Raw genomic sequence first — 22,071 nt, 5'->3', positions numbered from 1 at the left:
ACACTGCCCTCCCTGAGGGATCAAGTGGATCATGCTGAGGAGGTCAGATTCTCCAGACTAGCTTGAACCAAGCAGAGTAGCTTCCTTATACTGGGCTTCCCCAGCTTCACATGGCAGACAGCTTTCAGCAGGCAAGTTGGGGGACACTGCCATATTTGCATGGAAATTAGTAGCAAAACATCTGTAGATCACAAGACAAATCTGGACTGGTCTAGGAGAAGGTACATAGCTATCCACCAAACACCCGATACTTTCTTTTTCTGTATTTCCTTCAATTGCTTTTTCCAAAAACTGTTTTTAGTTTTTAGTGAGGAAACAAGATAACGTGCTTGCTACAGAAATCTGGCAATTCCTACCTGAAGAGCTCTCACCATCTAGTTTACAGGTATCAGCAGCATTTCAGAGTTTTTTTATAAGGAGGCGCTAAATGTTAAGCAGATCAGAAGTTTCATGGAAGAATACATCTGAGAACGGCGAGCAGGGTTTGGCCATCCACACACAAATGATACTCATCTGCCTGTGCCAGAGATCATGAAACCAATCATCTGCTCACATCCAGAAAGCCCCATCCCACTCTGGGCTGCCTTTGCTGCTGGAAAGCGCCAGGGTGGGATGAGCAAGTCCAGAGGAAATGAGGTTCTGCTGGACACCATGAAAAAATGAGCTGCTTCGTCACTTCTCTCAGCACCTATTCAGGTTGTCCATAGGTGGGATGGAGGATCGCGTGGGAAGGAGGAAGACACTTTTCCAGTAAACCTGTCAGACCTCTCCTCCTCTTCCTTCAACATCCACAGCCTCCCATGCTGATCCTTTCCTCTCCCTTCCCCAGCGCCGCATACACCTGACTGTAATAACAGGAGAGATACCATCTGGGGTTAGCTCATTGCATGTTTATTACTCCTTTGTTTATTTCTTAATAAATATAAACTGTTGTTACCTGTGCAAGGCTGTGCATCTAGCCCAGTTCTGGTGAGCCTTAAAAGCCTCAAATTGAAAATAGCCTAAAGATGTGAAGAATCACAGCCAGCATCGCAGCGTAAAAGGCAGCCAGTTAGCTGAGGTATGGAGAGAGAACCATCGCAACATGCAGCACCTAGGGATGGTTTTATATTTAAGATTTCCTGGCTCGGAGGTACTGTGTTAGCTAGTTAGATGTATTTATAAATAGAAGTGCCTGCTGACATTAATCACAATAATTTGGTGATGTGGCTACCAATGTCAAATTACGAAAGGGACAGGTATCTTGCAAAGCTAAGACCAGTTTGTCATTGGCCGGATCATTTATCAGCCAGGGAAAATAACCTTTCCTCCATATTCTGTGATCTCATGCAAATGGAAATCTGAGTGAGAGAGGGAGGAAGGGGCCTTGGGTTTTTATTTTATTTGGTTTTTCGTTTGGTTCGATGTAACTTTAAGAAATATTAGTCTGCTCCTTCATTTAATTTCATCTCTACCACTGGCCAAGCAAAATGCACTAATTTATTAGTTGAAGTAAGCCTTGAGATAATGTCACCCACCATTCATCCAAATTTGTCACTAGCATCCCATTAAAGCTATAATTATTTTTTAATTAAAACTAAGGAAGCTGGCATGCGTGTGCCTACTTTATACATCTGTTATGGGTTAAAATAGCTTTTAAAAAATGTTTTTTTAGACCGCAGTCTTTTGTGGCCATGGCCTATGCCAAAGAAAACGCAAACTTGCTTATTTTCTCCATGGGGCGCAACACTGCCTATGTGTGCCTGAACAGATTCGACTGGCCGTGAAAAGAATTCTAAATAAAACACAAACATGGAATTTGGCAACGCCACAGAAGCAAGCTTAAGACTAATTCCAGCATGCGGACGGCTCTCACACAGCAAGTCTGGCTCCACTATAAATGAAACCAGGCTCTGTAAAATCGCCAGTAAAGTTTGAGTTAGGATTTAAAGACACAGCACTCTTATTCCAGGGTTTAGGGGAAAAAGCACACAGGCACACGCACACGCACTGTCACATACCCCAGCTTATTAAGGAAATTCATGCTGGCCCAATAAGTCTGCATGTTGCAAGCTGTGTTAACTTTCAGCAGCCACTTCCACTTAAAAAAAAAAAAGTGCAAAATGCACTTGATTTTTAGAAAAAATGCTGTAATTATTACTGCAGGGACCACTGGCAGAGACAGCAATGAATGAAGGACCTACCTGACGGCAGAGTTGAAATGATATATTAAAAAAAGAAAGAAGTATGAAAGTTCGGGCAGAGCAGGGGAAGGGAAAGGTGTGGGTGGGGTGAAGCTCCATTGCCAGGGTGGCCAAGGACAAAGCAGCCTGTTCCTATCAGCCAGCCCAGCAAGCGGGATGCTGACTCACTGGGACTTGCTGAGAGGGAGCTCTATGCAATACAGCCGCCGTGCTGCCAAGGAGGGGAGCAAATCTAACCCCGGGACAATGCAAGCCCCTGGGTAACACCTCCCCAGCAGCCCCAGCCAGCCCCAGAGAGTCGAGACATCTGCGCAGAAAGAGTGAGGAGAAAGTGAGAAACAGCATTCACTCATCTTTACCTATTATGGAGAAAACAAATTTAACATATCCCAACTTCCAATCACAAAATATGGCCTGGCAAACTTAACAGGAAAGGGCAAGGAGCAAATTATTTATCAGTGATAGTACTGTCTCCCACACATCCTCATTCTCCCTTACAGCTCTGGATGATATCAGAATTAAAAATAAACTGCAGGTGCCAACCTCAAACCCTGACCATCAGTTTTTAACTCAAAACAGGGAGAAGAGAAGGGAAGATTTTCTGGCTAGAGGGCTCTAAATATGGGAAGACATTTATGAGTGTGCTCAACTGCACTAATGAACGCTGACAGTGGTGGTGAAGGCAGGGGCCAGCATCACTGCAGCTTTCACACTGCTCCGCGTGGAAAATGTGCAGAGAAAGTACAAAGGAAATTGGGCGGGAGTTTACAGCAACTTCACAAGATTTCGTACAACTATTCTACATATTTCTTGATAATGATAGTGAAGGGTTTGGTTTCAGTAGGCTACAGAGTTTTTAAGATGCTACCTCTACTTTACAATGGAGGTATTAATACAGTTTAAGGAGAACCTAGAAAAAATAGAGAAAGAGTGTATTTTTTTAAATTATATTTTATAAAGTTTAGCAGAAAGGTAAAGTTACTCAGTAACCTTGTCCTCTCCGTAGCCAAAACCACAATGATGTTATTACCAGTTTAATCAACAGTTCACACATTTTTATAAAGGTTTTTGATTAATCAATCCGTAAACACTCAAATGTAATTTTTAGACAGACTTTGCATTATAAGCCTGTCTGTGCCACAATAAATGAACTTACTCTCTCCCTGTTGAACCTGAAGAGAGAAAATAACCCCAGTCTCTGTTAGGAGATGCAAACTGAAAAAATAGTTCCCCCACAGGCAAAGGGTGCTGCTGCCATGTTGAGGTCTTACTAAGTCCCATTGATTTTTTTGTTTTTCTCACTGAACACCATGGGCAGTTTTAAATGGTACATCTTTCCCAGCAATATTCTGATTCTTACTTAAATTTCTATACATCCCTGAATTCCATAGATCATGTTCACACCTGGCATAACAGTACACCACCACTGAAGTCAGAAAGCAGCTCCTAGAGAGGTGCTTAGCTAAGCATCCCTCAGTGGACTGCTGGCATGGTACAGCATGCCCTGGAAGCACCACACTTGTCACACAGCCATGGAAGAGACGTAAGGATCAGGTTTAGACCTGGGCCTCACGTGAAGTAATCTAGGTGAATACAAGAGAGGTGAGGAGACCATCTGACACACAGAAAGGGTAAGCTGCTCCCCTCCTATTGCCAGGGGATGGACTGAAAATAATGAGTTTACAAAAGGTTCCAAATAGCCAAGTGACATTTAAACAAGCATAAAAGCTGCAGGTATGTTCTGCAAACTGGCCTCTCTAACCAGAGATTCCTTATGTTAATAGCAAAGACAATAATTTAGAAAGCATTGTTTCATGGCATGATTCCCGCGCCTATGTCTCCCCAGTGCCTTGCTTAGTGCCTGAGTTAACCTCATTCCAGAAGTCTCAGGACCTCTGACTCTTACAGCTAAATTCATAAAAAATGTAAGTCCTCGCTAAGTGGGATTTTTGCCTGCTTCATTCCAAGCGCACGTTTTACTGACTCATTGAACCTGGCTTCCCCAGTTTGTGCTACAGCAGGTTGCGTTAGCTGGAGTAGGAACCCATAGCAATGGATTAAGAAAAAAGCAAGAGAGAAATAAGGATGGCAAAGGCACATAACATACTCTACCCTACCAGATTCCTGTATGTGCTGCAAAAAGGCTTGGAAAAAGCCTGTCCAAAAGAAAGCAAACAGCATAAAAACATATGTTGCTAACAGTTGCTCAGCTGTTTACTGCTCAGCAGAAAGATGGACCAACATGCAGCACACAGGAGCCCAGTGGGGCACATGCGAGGTGCATCAGCATGGCTTCTTTGACTCAAATTCCTTTGTGAACATAAAGCATCCCATCTGAGCACAGAACACTTCCTTTCATCTATTTTTATGAAGCACTCAGAAAAGAAAAAAGAACCCAGGTCCCCTGAATTTGGCAGCTCTGGAGGGACATGGGGTAATTTTTTTGCAGTTCTCTGGCCTAAACCTGAGCCACCCCAGCAATATGTGAACAAATTTCTTTAAAAAATTAAAATAAAATAAAGCTATTTCACTACAAAATGTACAATGCCTCACTGTTTTTTCCACCTTTCCCACCGGCTTGTGAATTAAAGAGCAGTTCTTATCGCAACTACCTACACCATAGCCCATGGCTCGCCCTACTTCCTTCGATGCTGAGCATCACATTTGTGCACAAGAGATTTATCTCTGTTCTCAAAAACTGAACAGCCCAATTCACTTCCTGGCTCAGACACACAAACGCATCCGCACATGTCTGACAGAAAGCGAGAAGAAAAGTGATGACAAAAAACTACTACTGAAGGGGCAGGAGAAAACTCCATCCTGAATAAGCCAGGTGAGGCTGTACAAGTGAACTGTTTAGCATATGCTATGTACAAATGAATGGCAATTTACTGAAAGAATAATTGCAAACATTTATGCCTCATGCATGTGTTTAAAAAAATAAAATCAGCTCTTAGAAAGCTGGTGCATTGCCCAACCGAAAGGCAAGGCACCTGACAAACACTACCCTTAATTTTGTCGCTTTGTAGGTGATTGCTTCCTTCCTTCTCTTCCTGCAGTTGAATTCTTCTCTTGGGAAGTGTTCACCAAGAGGCATTCAGCTCTCTGAAAAGGCTGGGAAGGAGGTGGCAGCAGGGAGAAGCTGATCCTATCCTGCAAACCATCCCTGGTGGTTACTCTGCTGCAGAAACATGAAAGCCATGCCCATCCCTTTGCTGAATATGAACATGCACCACACTACAACTTCAAAAATAGGTCTGCTTCTCTTCCGGACAACCAAGGTGTTTTTGTATGTAACAGCTGCCAAAAGCTATGGCGGTGCCCAAACTCTGCCGACTGCACCCCATGAAAGCAGTCTTTATTTGTGCTGGTGTCTCCTGGAAAGTATTGCACAAATGCCATGAAAGGGAAGACTCTGTGATTTGTTTGGGTCTTCTGTCAGAGCAGCAGGCAACTTGCCATCAGTGGTACCTTTTTGTAACCAAGCTACTCTCTCCCTTCCAAACTATTGATAGCTCCCAAATATTTACTGAATCAAGGGGAGGAAATGGGGCTTATTACTAATGGGAACAACAAGAAAGAAGCCCTGTAAAAAAACCTCACTCAATGAGATGAAACAGAAATGTCCTTCCTTTGCTTTCTTGTAACCTCTCCTTTTGCCTCATCTCCCACCTGATACCACCAAAGCCTGTTTGTGCTTTAACGAAGATGGATCACTTGCTGTGCAGTTCCCTGATGCTTACCTAGACTCTGAAGTCACCTACTCCTAACCCAGCCATCACTCAGCAAACTCTAAAAGGAAATAAATTCATTCATTCCAATAAGCAAATTATAAAATCACCTTCATCCATCTTGTTCCTATATTTTTAAATTTGATTGTGGCTAGAGAATTGCTGGCTGGGAATTACCCTTCCCCCACTCGCACATACACCCTTTAAAAATGCAAAATCTAGCCCTCTATTTCAATATTTCTGATGTCAGTGACCGGTGTCGGCTCTCCCCACACAGTAACTGCTTTAAAGCGCTGCATACAGCACTGCATTAAAAATTAATTACACATGCTATTTTATTGATAGTGCATAATGTAATGAGCACCAGCTGTGCTAAACATCCAAACTCCTTTTTAAGACAGCTATAAAAAAAGAAAGAAACTGCACTTCCAAATGCTTCTCCTGTCAGAGGAGAAAAACAGCAACATCTTGGATGGATTTGAAACAGGATTCTTTGATTTAGCTCTCCATTTGGAGCGTTTGAAGAGTTCAGACTCTCGGGCTCAGTATAGTGGTATGCGATCGAGTTAACTCTCTCAATGTTGGAGCCATTGTCTTTACTGCAGGCAACGTTGCCTTGAACCTTTTGTCCCGAGACTACCAGATTTGGTTCCACCCATTAATATTGCAATTAAGGGCTTTTCTTTTTTCCTGCGATGTCTGGAAATGACAGGCATCCACTTTAAAGCACCTTTAAATATCACTATTGCTCCTGCTGGTTCTTAACTTGACATAATTAGGACTTACAAAGTTATAGTCATCGGGCGTCTGTCTAGAACAAAGCCTCAGCCACGCTCAAATTGCCAGCGCTGCTGCCCCATGCAGCACCCTGGTTTTAGCCACCCCTTTGCTGCCTTCAGGTCTCTTTGCTGTCTCTTGACAAACACACCATTCAGTCAGAAAATCAGTTCATGATCATATCCATCTATTTTGAGTTTGGATCTGATTTTAATATCTAGTGAGACAGAGAGCTGCGTAGACAGACAGGTCACATATGATTTTAATACTTGGATAGATGGATGAACACACAGATTGACAGACAGATGAAAAGATGGATGCATACACTCAGACTGATGCATTACCGTTTTCAGTATATACATCTCTCACACATCCCTGCACTCTCTAAGTACTGTCCACAAAGTCAATGCTAGTATAGCGTGCATTAAATATTTCACTAAAATAAATAAATACATGTAACCGTGACTAATGGGGACATCTCTCCTGAATGCTAGCCAGTACTTAATGCAAACCTCTTCTTTATGCAGCAAAATAAAAAAGATACATTTACAAAGGGTCTCAGGGAAACTATAGGTCTTTGTCTACCCTCAGACACATAGACCAAATTCCTGTTTCTCAAAAAAGCACCCACTGCTGATCGGAGATCAAGTTTTAGTGGATTTTTGTGTGTGTGTGAGATTATACTCAACAAAAAGTGAAGAGTAGAGTATCAGTCATTGTCCTGGGACTTGATGAGTTAGAAGGTTTTTGCTGGTTGAGTTTGCATTCTCCGCTCTTACTACTGTTGGGGTTTTTTTGGTGGTTTTGGTTTGGGTTTTTTGGGGGTTTTTTTGTTTTGTTTTTTTTTTGTTGTTGCTGTTGTTTTGGTGGTGGTGGTTTTTTTTCCATTGATCCTCCTGTGTTAACAAAACTCAGTCTGGAGTGAACAAGAGCTTGCTTCTTTTTCTAGTAAGAAATGTGCCGAGTGCATACCATATCATTAACATTAAAGTTTTTGAAATAATACTGCTTTCGAGACAGACTCTATTAATTGCATCAAGCTTTTTACAGCAGGGTGGTCTAATCTAGGTCTTCTTACTGGCTGACTACAGTTACAAAACCAACACAAAATGAATACAGTGATATAACTGAAGGAGGGGAAAGTATTCTTTTAAAACGTATTGTTTATTTACAGGTACTACTTCTATCTTTACTGTCACCTTAACCTTTGCAAAGAAAACACCAGATTAGTTAAATGATGCAGTAAGTAGAATTTCAGCAGCCAAGTAAATTTATACTAACTTTACAAGATGACTGTGTGATTTTCAAAATGTCCTAATGACTAATACAGCTGATTGCTTGAATTAACAGGAGCTTGTCCCAGTCTTCTGAGCTATGGCCCCATGCTTTCCTCTATTTTAGACCTTAAACTTCACAGCCCTGTCCGTTAATCACTGCTGTCCATGCCCACTTGCTGTTTTTATATACGGAACTAAGTATTGTAATTGCTTTCCACCTCCTTCCACCAGCCTACATGTGGGAAGGAAGCAGTTTCACTGGTTAGCTGAATATATGTGTATTGGACAGATTTAATTATCTTTATTGAGGTATATAAAACCCTCACTCGTGGGCCCACGTCCAAAGATTTTGGATCAGGTATATATCTGAATGCGGGCTTAGGGGATGAATTATTATCTCTGCCATTACAACCCACTTTGTCTTATCCCGATTATAATTCCATTTCAGGGGCTTTTGCACTGCAGGATCTTCAGGGCAGAGACTTTTTTCTTTGGAGAGCGCATTGTAAAGTGCCATGCACTTCTGCGCTGAGATTTTCAAAGCTCATTTCTCGTTAACTTTAATGGGAAATGGGCATCCAAATCTCTTAGGCAGCTTTGACAATTTAAGCCTTAATGTACAATATTAATAAATCAGCATCATAAAAAGAGCCTTATGAAGATGTATTGTGAAAAAGTAGCCCCACAAAAAGTATTGCCATGTATGTGTGCGTGCATATGGGCATATACTTTTCTTTACATAATTACGTCTCTCAACAATCATTTGCATGTCTCTGTTATGCAAAAAAAAAAACCTGTATGCATTTTACAGTTACTCTGAGCAGTTGCAATTCATTGAAAAGAAATAAAAAGCAGGCTCAAAAAAGCATCCTAATCTGGCAAGGGGTAAAGCAAAACGAATGTTTTGCCCATTTATATTTTAGATGCAAGCTACACAACCCTGTGAATTTCATGACTCTATTCCAACTTCTAATTAAATAGGCACTAAAAACATTTAAATGGGAGAACCCAATTGAACAGACAGCAGCCTCTGAGGCAAAAATAAATAAATAAATAAAGAGAATGAGAGATTGTTCCAGTGGTGGATATTTTTTTTAATCACCTGGAAAAACACAGACCTTGACTTGCAAATTCCTCATCCTGTGGTGCCCTGAACAAAAAGAATTGAACAAAGAGAGAGGGGACGATGACCAGCATCGGCCAAGCAACACAGTGGACACCCAACTGGACTTCCCAGCATCCTTCACTGTGATTGAAACTACTCTCAGCAGCATGTCTTCTAAAGATCGCAAACAGCTCTGGCTGAGGCAGGACAACTCCCCCTGTGCATGATCGAATGACACTGGGTGATTGCTCTTATCTAGGTTGGAGATTTACAAATGCAGTTTTCACACATGCATACCCCAAATCCCACTGGCAGCCAGAAGTTTAGATTCTCCCGCAAAAAAACTGCTGGGACTCTGGAGTTTGTGAGTGCCTAGCAGAGATTTGGAGTACCTGCAACTTCAAGCCTTTAGAGTCGCAGCCTGCTTGAGAACTGCACAGAAAAACTCCAGGTTCTGACTTAAATGAATGCTGAAAAACAGGAAAGGTAAGAAATGATGAAAGAGGAGGAGAGGAGGGAACTGTTGATGGCTTTTGTTCAAAGAAGGAAACAATTCCTCAGAAGCAAGAACAGGGCTGACAGAATAAAAGGCTAATCAAGTCAGAGAGACAAGCAGATCTCTAAAGCTGTAGCAAGTGACTGTTGTAAATGTCTGTATTAAAAAAGAGGGCATGATGCAGGGATCATCACTAGATTATTAGTCAACACAAAGAACCCACTTTTCTTTCATTTCCACAAAACATTTCAGGAGCTAGAAAGATCCCGTAACCCTTGCTACGTGGTTTAAACCATGCCCAGGCTCACGTACAGTGAATATTACGGGAGCTAAGAAAGGGTTAGGTAGACATAATCTCCTTTTTCGAGGGAAGAAAATGTTTCCTTCAAGCAGAACTTGACCAGCTACTGTCATAAACATGTAGCATGCACTTTGATATAACCTATTCTCTAAGTGCCACAGACTGCAGCAGTAATTACAGGAAGCCATGATAACAGGTCTCTCTCCCCGCAGAGCTGGCATCACTCTCCCAGCAAACAGGCAATTCTGAAAACTCACAGCACACAACTCGAAAGTGAGAACTCAAAGTACACAAAGTACAAAAGCCTCGCCTTCCCACGTTCTTTAATAAGTTATTCCTTCCTTCCTTTTTTATATTTAGTTGTACTTGCTTCCGCCCCACTAGCTGCTGGCATCAGAAGCAACAGGGAACCAGGGCATCCAGTTCACTGGTATAGCTACCTGCCTACCAAAGGCACTTGCCTGCATACTGCACCAGCAAAGAGAGAGAACAGCAAAACATGAGATCAGTTCCAGTTTGGTTTACTGGTTACATGGAAGAGGAAAGCAGGGAGGCAGGAGAGATATCTGACTTTCTGACCCAGCACTCACCATTCGGAAGAGCCCATCTCTATAAGTCTCAAGCCAGTTGGTCAATCTGCTGAGGTTGATGAAGCAGAGCCAGATTTTAAGATCATCCTCCCCATGCTGTGTACATCAGCTCGAATAGGAAGTCTGACCAAATCCCCTGGATATGCTGCAGTGCACCATGCAGCACATCGCTGCAAGCCCAGTGCCTGGGCACAGGCTGAGCCCCTGCCAGGCCATACAGGAGCCTTCCGCACACACCCTGAGCTTCACCCAGGGTTGAAACAGGACCCTGTGGAGTACTCACAGCTTCCTACTGAACTTATTCTGTCTTTCAAGACTGAGAGTTTCCAAGACGCAAATTCAAATTTCTTGCAAAACTTTTTGTCTTGCTTTATTACAATGAGAGATGTACAGGGACATTCTCATGAGATATAGCATACTGCAGCCAGGTGGTACCACTGCTTGTGGAAGGAAAAAGCTGAGCTCAGCAAAGTTTTGCGAGCTTCGGGGGGACATGAGGAGACATTTCCCAAAGACTTTACCAATGACAGTTGTTACTGTCTTTCTAAATCCTCTGGTACCCACACATCATTCTGAGAACTCCTATTAAAACTCCATGCATGTTAGCATGAATGAGGGCTGCAGGGTTTGGCCCACCACAGTGAGGCTCCATAAACGCTTGCGGATTTTGCCACAGCTGCATTTTCTTTCAAGCACTCCCCATTTTCACCTCTCCAACCTGCAGTTCATCATAGACCAAACCTCGCAACTGAGCCATGCTCAGAAACACCCACTGATTTCAAAGAGATCGCTGGGTCTGAAATGATGGGGTCTGGCAACAATATGTCCATATCCTCTTTGGCTAACTCTGTTTGCCCTCTTTTCCACATCACTTTCCCCTCCTCGTGGTGACAAAAGTCAGGCATCCAAAACGAATAAAGAAAAGCTGACAAGGGAGAGGCAAGGGATGCGTGGCAAGTTACCAAGGATCATTTTCTCAAAGCAAGGGAGAAAATGGCATGGAGCACATACATCCTGCGTGCACATGGACACGGAGGAGAGCCTTTAATACGAATTATTGGAGAGGGGGAGAAAGGACGGAGGAAAAAAAATACCTCAGATGTTAAATGTTATCCAATTAACCTTGAAATACACAGCTCAGAGAGATGAAATCTTGATACCAGGGTATCATTCTGCGAGGAGTCTCAGATGTTTGTTTACAACATGGCACAAATGGCCCAGCAGCGGCTGCTGGTGACAGATGAAGGTGGGTAGGCAGGAGGACAGGGATGGGGAAATGGACGGAGTCGCAGGCCCTTTCCTGCTCCCCATCCTCCGCCAGCATGGAGGGGGAAGGAGGAAGAGGAAGGGGGGTGGCTTAAGGCATTTTTTCTGCCTTCCCCACGCAACCCAGCAAAGGCAGCTCTCCCACAGCAAAGATGACATCACTTGGCAGCACTACTGACCTTCAGATAGCAACAAAAAAAAAAAAAAAAATGTTTCTATTACCTGACAACTGACAATGACATCCAAATGTGCCTGACGTCTCAGTCTGAATCTCAGTCTGAGTCCCGCCAACTGAGACTGCACGTGCACCACAGCAGGGCAGGCTAAGGCAGGGCGGGAGGGAGGCCAGTGCGCGGAGAGGTGACGTGATCACGGATGTGTGAGGGTGGGAGGAGGCAGCTATGGGAGCCCCCGGCAGGTTTGCAGGCCTGGACGGCCCTGGAGAAAAAACAATAGAAAAAACTGTCAGTCGGATCTAAGTTTGGAGGGACAGAGGAGGCATCATCAGGGGAAACAGGCGAGGCGGGGGCTGGCTGCCTAACGCGCGACATGCTTGGTCTCATCCCCTCTCTGGGTCTGGCTGAGGCTGGTGGGCTCACGCCGGGTGGGAGAAGAGCAAGAAGAGACCTGGGGGACTCGTGAACCTGAGCTTGCGGCTTGCAGGGGCACAGAGAGAGGCGAAGCGGGCTGAGGTGGCCGGCCCTGGCATGGAGCAGAGCCAGAGGCAGTGGACATCGTCACCGGCACTTGCTCAGGGACCAAATCAAAAGGAGGATTATTGTTTTACGGCTGTGTTAATGCATTGAGCTGACACAAAACTGGGCAGGCTTTCTGCCCAGCCGCCGCTGAAGCGGACTGCACGCACCAGCCCGGACAAAGTGCGGTGACTTAGAGCTCAAATGGCTTCAGCGAGGTGCCAGGAGCCGAGCTCCCAGAAGCAGCGTTGGCGGCCGCTGTGCTGCCTTCCCGCTTGAGCTGCGGCCAGTTGTGCATTTTGCACGCCCCGATTAGCCAGGCTGCTTCCCTGTTGAGCCTGTAAAGAAGGGAACAACCTTTTTCCTGGTAGCTAGAAGATGACATTGTAACCTCCAACAGTATTATTTATTTTCAACCCCTCTAGGAATCACCTGCCATTTAAGAGCTGTATTTAAGCGTTTTCTCCTGCTCCGTTGGAAACGCTCGCTCCTCCTGGCACTAGTCCAAACTGAGCTCCGCAGCTTTGAAAAAACTGAGATGCAAGTCTTAAATATCGATATACACCTGCACAGATACAGATACGCACAAACATACACACATGCAGAATCGGGTAGGAGCCACATTTTTGGCTGGCGCAAATTGGCAGAGTTCAAAGGGAAGTTGAGCGAACAGCACCACTTTACATCCACCAAGAACCCCATCTCCTTCATTTAAAACTATGCCTGCCACTTAATTATTAAATAAAAAGCAGCTACTAATCAAGGGCAGTTCCCAAATGAAGATATGTGGTGGAGTGGTCGCCATTAAAAAGCTGCCATTTGCCAACAGTTACCGCACAGTGGTAGATCAGAAACCACAGTTTCCCCCTGTATTTAGATCAGGAAATATGTGTGTTAATTGTGGGGTAACTTCTGGCAAATGCTCTTTTTTTTAAATGGTGGCAATTCTGTCTGTGCATGTGTGTGCACCTTGCAGACACACACAAACACCATGGCAGCAAGGAGGAATATTTATCTGTGCTCCCTCCAGTTCTAGAAAAGTAACATTTTCTAAGGAAGACTCTCCACCTTGAGAGTCCCGGTTCGGAAACAAGGCCTGCATGTTGATCTGATAGTTTCACATGTGAGGTAAACGGGGCTACTTCATCCTTGGCACAGCATCCAGCGCTCCAATCTGCAAGGACTGCATTTGATTTTGTCGTTTATCTTAAATGGCTAAGAGACCACCAGCGCAAAACATTTGTGTGAAGCTTTTGCCAAAACCACAAGTGAAGAGTCTAAATTCCCTGTGTAAATACTTAAGCTTCAAGCATCAAGGATAAAATTTGTGCTCTTTTTTGAGGACTGGTTTTAAATAGAAGCCATCTCTATGGCTTGTGGGACGAGGAAGGATTATCGGGGGAGGGGGGGTGCACTCAGTTCTTTGGCTTTTGTAACAGTTTGATCTTCCTGGAAGTACTACACAAGCAGGTAATGATAACTACTATCCACATCGTACCTATTTTACATTTTGGGCAGGACTGTGTGCCAGGCATGTGGAAACTGATGTCAGACATGAATTTCTATGTGTGTATGAACCACCCTACTGCCACTGTGACATATATGAATAACAAGTTCGGTTTTTTTCAGGGAACAAGCAGAAAGTAACAAAGATTCCCTGAACTGACTTAACAATTGTATCTTATATTCCTAATATTATAAAAATAACTAGGCTATCATAGGCTATGTTGAGCTGCCTGGGTACTCACCCTTGCTGGGAAAGCTGTGAGCCTGAAATCAGGATTTAGAGTAGTGCCACTGGGCAGCTACCTCTCAGGTCACATCTAGACAGGTCTGCAGCCCTAACATGACTAAGGGCACAAGTCCTGCAGTCACTCAGCCCTCTGCACATCATGGTACCATACTACAGGTTTTGAAGGAGCTCATCACACAGACAAACTATATGAAGTCCATCAAGGGTACAATCCCTCAAAATGGCACGGGGTTTTAATGCAGAGGTGCGTGGATCCTAGCACACAACGCTACCCTGAGAGCAACACACTCTCTTCTAGTCCTGGTGGGTCCTGCCTTTCCATTGACAATTAACTTGATAAAATTTGCACAGCCCTGAGGCATCTGAGAAGATGCTAAGAGCTCACCAAGTGGGTACAAGGAGGCCCTCCCTGCTCTTATCTAATACATCTCCTCTACAGTGGAAAGGAAATTAAGGTTTCAAACAGGAGGTATCTAACCATTTGGGGAAAGGCTTAAGAGCCTTCCAAGAGAGGCACTGGGGACAAGCCGGCAATGCGCTTTAACAAGGTGCCTAACAAATTTACAGGAAGAACTATATGAACCATTTGCTGGTAAGTGGATGGAACTGAACATGTCACTCAGGTCTTTTTTCTATCCTTTGATGTGTATATGAGGAAATCTAAAAAGTGCTAAACTATTCTCAAAAAGAAAAGAGTTGGCAAGGGAGAGGAAGAATGGACAAAGAGAGAGACTGGCAGATGCTAAGGGAGTCCCACCACCACTCCTGAGTCCAACGCTAAGAGACAAAGATTGTAGGTCTACCAGACCAGAAGGCTGAGTCTGCCCCAACAAGCAAAGTCAAATCAGGTTATACCTCCTCCTCTTTGCTACCACTTTAGATCTAGTTTGCTTCTTTGTCACAAATCAGGATAGTCCTATAGAGCCAGGTCAAGTGACAAATCATGAAGAGGGAGATTGTATCCACTGGCCTCAAGGAAAGGCATGGAGAAAAGGAGTGCTCCACATTAGGTACGTGATACCTCTTCATATCTATAGAAAGAATAACAGTGGTGCTCAGAAATGCTCAGCCTGTGTTTGCTAGGAACATGCCCATGTTTTACCTCCCCAGCTCTTCTCCAATGGGATTTTCCCCCATATTTAAAGCTGAAACTATTTAAAGCTGAAACTATTTAAAGCTGAAAATTAAGACAGAGGCTCTACCATTCTTCAACTTAACTGCTATAGGCGATGGACAAACACAAAATGAATGAACAGATGAAAAGAAAAAGAGATACAGGTAAGTAGACAGGCGGTATCCTAAGGCTCAACCCACCCAGCACCAGGTGAGGGAGGAGAGCTAGTCTCTCGAATCCTATGGCAAATCGACTGCATCATGTTGCACAAAGGTTTCAAAAAGCAAACGCTCCTGCGAGTCCCTGACTGCCACAAAGGGCACAGCCACAACCGGCACTCAGGGAAAGCAGATAGCAAGAACTGCACTGCTGTCTGAGAGGCAAATATCCCATCTGGCTGTGGTGAGCAGACACAAACACACAGTTCTGTGTCACTCGGACATCACTGACATGATGGGTGAGGCTCGATTTTCTTCCTTGGCCAGCACTGGGAAATCACTCACCTGCACTGCAGATCTCAATTATATATTCTGCATTCATTCTGCACGGATGTGAAGGGGAGTTTTGCACGTAGCATGTGTGAAACATGCACAGGGACTGTCACCATGTAAATAAAAGATCTGCATTGCTGACGATAAAGGAGGATTTTTGTCCTTACGCTTTAAACAGGTTCAGCATATACTCAGTGCCTGTACATGGCAGTAGCTCACAGGTTATATTGACTTCCAGGCACCACTAAGAGTAATTTTTTTGCTCTCTGCTATTTTTAAACTTGCAAAGAAGAAAATAAGGTAAATTGGACATGACCCTAGAAAATGGAAATGAGTATAAGAGCCCAGATGAACACAACAAAAGCCACAATCAAGGCATAAATTGCATCCTTTTGTTGTCCCTCTCCCTCAGCCTAGGCATGACTGGCCATACGATATGGTATATGTAAAGCACCACGCTCCTCTGGCACATCTGCAGAAAAGTCCCTGAGCAAAAGCACGAAGATGGAGCCACAAGCAGCATTCACAATGTCCCAGCTCAGCGTGCTTCAGACCAGGGGACCCGATCTTTATAATTTAATAGATCTTGCTTTATGTCTCATGTCGCGTGTAAATGCAGCCACAAGTAGCTGTCTAGCTGGTGCATCCCTGGGGGTGTTGTGTGCTTGCTGGGGTGTGTGTTTGTGCACAGGCAGACGGGCGGGAGCACAGGCAGAAGTGGGAGCCACTTAACAGGGCACGAACCAAGTTTTTCTGTGTCTCTCTCTGTGCCTGTCTGGTGATGGAAAATCAATCAATAGCTGGTTAGAGACTAAAGCTCAGTTCCATTATTAAAAATCTCGCTTTCAATGAAAAGAAAAACATCTGTTCAGTGTACAGCTACAAATGCAGAGTGCAGACTGCAGCCTCATCCCTTCCCTGTGCCCGTTGCGTTCAAGGAGAGTACTGCAGATGTTTTGAGATGGGTTTTACATGTACCATTGCAGCAGCCTTGAGCAGGCATATCCAAAAGTGAAAGACGCATCTATTCACTAATCTTTCCAACAGATTTTTTTCCAAGCTTTTCTTAAAACAATTTGTCTCATCTGTATTACACCCCCTTATACTGACTTCCCACCTGATATTATTATCTTTCTATCATGGCTTTTTATACAGACACCAACAGGGCTGACAAAGCAAACGTGCACATACACGCACGTGTACACACACACAGTGCACAGAGACACAGATGCACAAACATTTCCAACGGCAATCAGCAGAGCAAGGCGTGCACACCCTGCAAGTGGCAGACACATACAGCATCCCCCAGGAAGGGCAGAAGGACACAATGGCATCAGCAGACATGCCACAGTACAAACACGTGGAGCCCGGCGCTCAACCAGGCACACCTGCACACCAGCCGTCACCTCTGCCCCCAGCACACACACACACACACGGCAGTTTCAGAGCTGTTTCCCCGCACCAACTTATGATGCTAAGCCTAAAACTTTGCTCAAGCTGGAAATGGAAAGGCTGCACTGGGGAAAGAAGGAGGGTAGGGAAAGGATTTCTTGTTATATTTTGCGCAGGGATTTTTTGGTTGTTGTTTTGGCAGACAAGGATTCCCTTTGAATTGATGAATTTCTTTCTCCCAAGAATTTCAAATGATAATGCATAAATGAGTCATAGATCAAGAACAGCGACATGGTGAGCAAGAAGGAGAAAGAGTATGAGTGAGGGGCACTGGTACAGAAATTTGACAGTACCCCAGCTCCCCCCCTTCCTCCCCCCATGCCAAGACATTAATTCTCACAAGTCGGAGAAAATTACTATGCATGAATGCAAAAAGCATGATCAGGAGTAATTAACATGGCTTCATATGCAAATTTTATTAATGCAGAAGTACAAAGTCATTATGCAAATGAAACTTACGTCAACTCTCTTGACAAATATTCATCTCTAAAGCTCAAGTTTCTCCCTTCTAATTTTTTTTTTTTTAATTTTTTGGTGTAAAACCAAAAAAAAAAAAAAAAGTGACAAGGACTGTTTGACAAGTTTGCAAAGTTGTTTTTCAACCGGAGAAATTTATTCTTGCATTGTTGATATATTTTTTGTGTTGTTGTTGTTGGCAGGTACACGACAGCTCATGGAGGAGAGCGGGAGGATGGGGGACGCGGGCTACCAGCAGCAGGCAGCCAATCAAAACGCCAGCGGCTGTAATGAGCGCGATTGATGACTGTTTGGCTTTACTGCAGGGTAATGAACTAGAATCCAGTCTGAGGAGGAAAAAAAATATGAATATTCATGAAGCTGTGCTCCTGCCTTTGATGATTAAAGAAATTTTTAATATTCAAATAAGCGCTTGCCAAGTGATTAACAAAGAACAAGCACGCAGGAATATGGAAATGGAGCTGTGGAAGATTTGGGAGTCACAGTCTGTGCAGAAAAGACAGCACAAAATTTTATAAACAAGATAGGCAGATAACCCAATTCAAATCTGAGCAAATAAAGGGGAAAAAATCCCCTTCTTTTTCATCAGTTTGAATATTGTATCAGTCACTTTGTTTTAGAATGCAAAGGAGAATAAAAGCAACCGATGCAATAAGATGCGGGGAGGCGGGGGAGAAGTCCAAACCCTGAGAAACCTAACCCAGCAATTACAAAGTAAGAATCCTGGGTGAGAAACCGATAGGAAAATGATGGCTAAGTCCACCGTCTGCTGTGGGCTATTGCTTTTCAAAAGCAGGAGCCTGCCTGATGCTGAGAGCCTACGGGCTACTGAGCACCACCAACTTCTTGTATACGACAGGCAGGAGTCGAAAGTATCTCGAAATAACTGAGACCAGTCCCTGCCGTTAAATCCCTTTCCTCGTCTAGAGGGTACACTGTGGGGCTTGACCACTGTCTGGGAGAGGAGTGAGGGAGTGCAACAGAAGGAAGAAATATTATTGCCGAGGGGAAAAAAAAAAAAGTGCAAAAAGAGGGTTAAGGAGGTCTCAGCTGCCCACTCTGGTAATCAGTTGGTAAGAAATGTGTTTTCCGTGTCTGAGCCAGAAAGGTCCTTCACTCCCCACAGGTTTCTGAACAAGGACGCGAAAATCCAGCCACGTTACAAAATGTCTGATAAGTTCAGGCTCTCACAGTTTAACAGCTCAACTAGGGATTCACGCTGAAGCACATAATAACAATATTAGCTGCTAAAATGATTTTGCAGTTAAAATACATCTAATTAGCAGCCAGCAACATCCTTTTATTTTTTTGGGTTTTTGGAAAAACAGTTAACTTCAGGGCTACCTTATACCAGGATGAAATGTGGTTGAGCTCTTTCTGTTACTCAAAAGCCAGAGTTAGGATGTCTTCAAACTCTTAGGGCATTGGAAAACCAACTCACCTTCTTTGTTATTAGATCCTGAGGTTTCACAGGCCTGTTTGGCTTTTCTGCAGATCTTTAAAACCTCTGGTTAATTATTTCCTATTTTAAAATCTAAAGAAAGCATAGTCTAAGTGTCATTTAATAATTAGCTGGTATCTTCAGAATGTAACATTTCAACTCTACTTAAAAGAAAAAGAAAAAAAGAAAAATAATAGTAAGAATAACAGCATGAGGACAATGCTACAAAACACACAGAACGGCCATGACCAGAACCTTCAGAGCTGCCGTGAAAACACATCATGGAGCTAATGGGATTTTTCCTCCCATATCTGCTCCTTTTTTGGAGATACAAAAAACCCCACTACTTACATACCACAGGAAAGAAAAGGAAAAAAAGGGAAGGAAAAAAAAAAGAGAGACAGAGAGAAGTGAAGGAGAAAAACAGGAAAAAAACCCCAAAAACCAAACCGAACCAACAAACAAACCCCAAAAAAACAAAAAACCAAAAAACAAAAAACCGAAACATCTAACCATAAGTAAAAATAAGCTTAAACACCATGCAAGGGTATTGCTGGGAGTCTTTCCTCCGAATAATGCCGAGCCCTTTGGAAGACGCCTGTTGTCTTGAGGTGTGTGTGGGCGAGTGAGGTGTGACATTACATAACGCGCACAGGCGGCAGCGGCTGTGCACAACCGCACTGATGAAAGCGCTTGACTGTGAAACTCAGCTCTGCATTTCCTGGGCTCTTCATAGCTCCTGTCAGACCCTTGAATGCTGTAAATGTTATCCTTTTTCTATGAGATGCCTTGGCTTTATTTTAATCAATGCATTTTCTTTTTTTTAATGACAGAGAAGCAACTACCAGCTCATACAGTCAGTTGCTTTGAAGCCCGTCTTAAATGGCAGTTGAGTTCTAGCACATAAATGTGAATACTTAATATTTATGCCACATTTTCTCCCTTTCTTTAAAAGAACCCCATTTACATATTTCTGGAGAATAATGATACTTCAGCAGGGCAGGTGAACACACATTTCAGCATATAGAGTCAATGGGAAAAGGTATTACGAGTCAATACTGTAAAAGACAGCCCCTAAATTTAAGTGGCTTGAATTGAGCGTGCAGCTGTGGTTGCCTGTCAGTAGTTAGATGCTGTAATAATAATAATAACAACAACAACAATAATAACAATAATAATAATAATATGCCTTTCATTTCTCTAGTGCCTTCCATGCAAAGATCTGGAAGCACTTCACAAAGATAAATAAACCAAGCTTGGAACACCCCGTGCGGTTAATACATATCCTAATATATCTAAATATCCTGTTTTGAGCATGCAAGTCTTCTCACTGTGTAGAAATACACATTTTATGTCGTCCACATATTTGCACATGGCATTTTGGAGGCTCAGATGTTGAGGGCAAACTGTGGAGATTTTTACTTACCTAAAAGACCATGTGGATCCCCAGAAGCAGCCCACACTACACCTACAAGACTGCTTATGCAGTGCCAAAACCCATCTTTTAGGAAATGGGGGTGTGGGTTGTCACTGGACCCGCTCAAGGGCTGGAGTGGGTGGCCTGTGGGGGTGTCCAGGTGCCACACAGCAGCATCGGCAGCATCCCCATGAGACGGGACACTGCAGGGACTCCTGCAGGACCAGCCATCCCCCCTCCCACCTGATGCTCATCCAAACCTGCTCCCAGATCCTTATCTGTGCTTTGAACATGAAGCTAAGGGGAAAACTGAAGCACCTTGGCTCACCCCCATTAAACACACGAGAAAAAGGGCTCGTGCCTCCCCCAAGGCTGCGTTCATCGCGTCCTCCTGCCATGCCCTCTGCCCACCCCAGTGACGCAAGGCTTTGCTCCTCTGCTGTGAGAGCAACCAGGAGCAAGAGGACGGGAAACAAGGGCAGGACTGAGCTTAAAACATCATGAGGGATAAGTAAATACAGCATATTGACAGATGTGATACAGGGAACCAGAGCATTTTCTCATCTCAGGATGGTGGTCTTGCAGACAGGGCTCTGGGCTAGGAAAGGGGCCAGGGCACACACCCCAGGGCAGGAGCCACGGGGGGTTTGGCACGTTCCCTCCCAGAGCTCAGCTTCCCCCTTCCCACCCTCTCTGTGTCTGGTTTGTTCTGCCCCAAAACGCTTCCGAGCAGAGCCCAGATCTCGCTCCAGGGGCACAGTGTCTCACACAATGGTGCCCTGATCTGAGCTGCAATGTCCAGAAGCTACAACAATAAACTTAACAAATAACAATAATCACCCTGATCTGTGGAGTTTGTTTTCCGAAAGGCATAAAGGGTTGACAGTAAACAGTTCATCAATTTTCCCAAGTTTGTTCCCCAACCCTTGTAATTAAGTCCTGGAGAGTTTCAATGGTTATAAAAATCCTTGTGGGGATTAAAATTTTTAGTCCTGATTATACCATGTTTCTATATACCAGCAAATATTCCTGATGTAGTTGAAACCACCCCAATAGACAATCGCGGCAATTTAACAGGCCCTCAAATTAATAAAGGAACTCAGTGGATGGAAAAAGCTGTTTCCAAAGGGCAAAATAATATATACAGACAGGCAGCTAGAGAGAGAAATACCACTACAAATAATCTGAGGGTTTGACCACAAAAGCACGGTCAAGAGTTCTAAAATGCAGTAAGTGAAGTGGCCAGGGAAGAGCCCCAGATAGGCAGGAGTCAGTAGCAGCAGTGAACTTCTCTGCCTTGGCCATCCAGGACTGAGCCCAGCTTACACCCGCAGACACTTGCACTACACACACATATCCTCAGGCAGAATATGGCCTCTGGAAAAGACAACAGCAAGATTTGCTGCTAAGATAAGTATCATCTCTTCCTTGCTCCAAAGTTTGCCTTCTAGTAGTATTTTTGAATTTTTTTACTTAGCCCATACTAAAAAAAAAAAAATTAAAAA

General features: G+C 43.8%; 1 protein-coding gene across 4 annotated transcripts in view; it reads right to left on the bottom strand.

Moving 5' to 3' along the window:
* The window catches only part of BCL11B (BCL11 transcription factor B), a 90,961-nt gene that overhangs the window by 36,663 nt on the left and 32,227 nt on the right, over positions 1–22,071 (bottom strand). For 2 of the 4 annotated variants that reach the window (XM_065635852.1, XM_065635853.1), the window contains exon 3: positions 11,949–12,164. The exons of the other annotated variants lie outside the window; for them this stretch is intronic. In XM_065635852.1, coding sequence (XP_065491924.1) covers positions 11,949–12,164 — 216 coding nt within the window. The remainder of the gene's footprint in view (positions 1–11,948; positions 12,165–22,071) is intronic. 4 annotated transcript variants of the gene reach the window in all.

Source organism: Caloenas nicobarica, chromosome 5, assembly GCF_036013445.1.
Source record: "Caloenas nicobarica isolate bCalNic1 chromosome 5, bCalNic1.hap1, whole genome shotgun sequence".
Taxonomy (NCBI): domain Eukaryota; kingdom Metazoa; phylum Chordata; class Aves; order Columbiformes; family Columbidae; genus Caloenas; species Caloenas nicobarica.
This window is presented reverse-complemented; position numbering and strand designations above follow the sequence as displayed.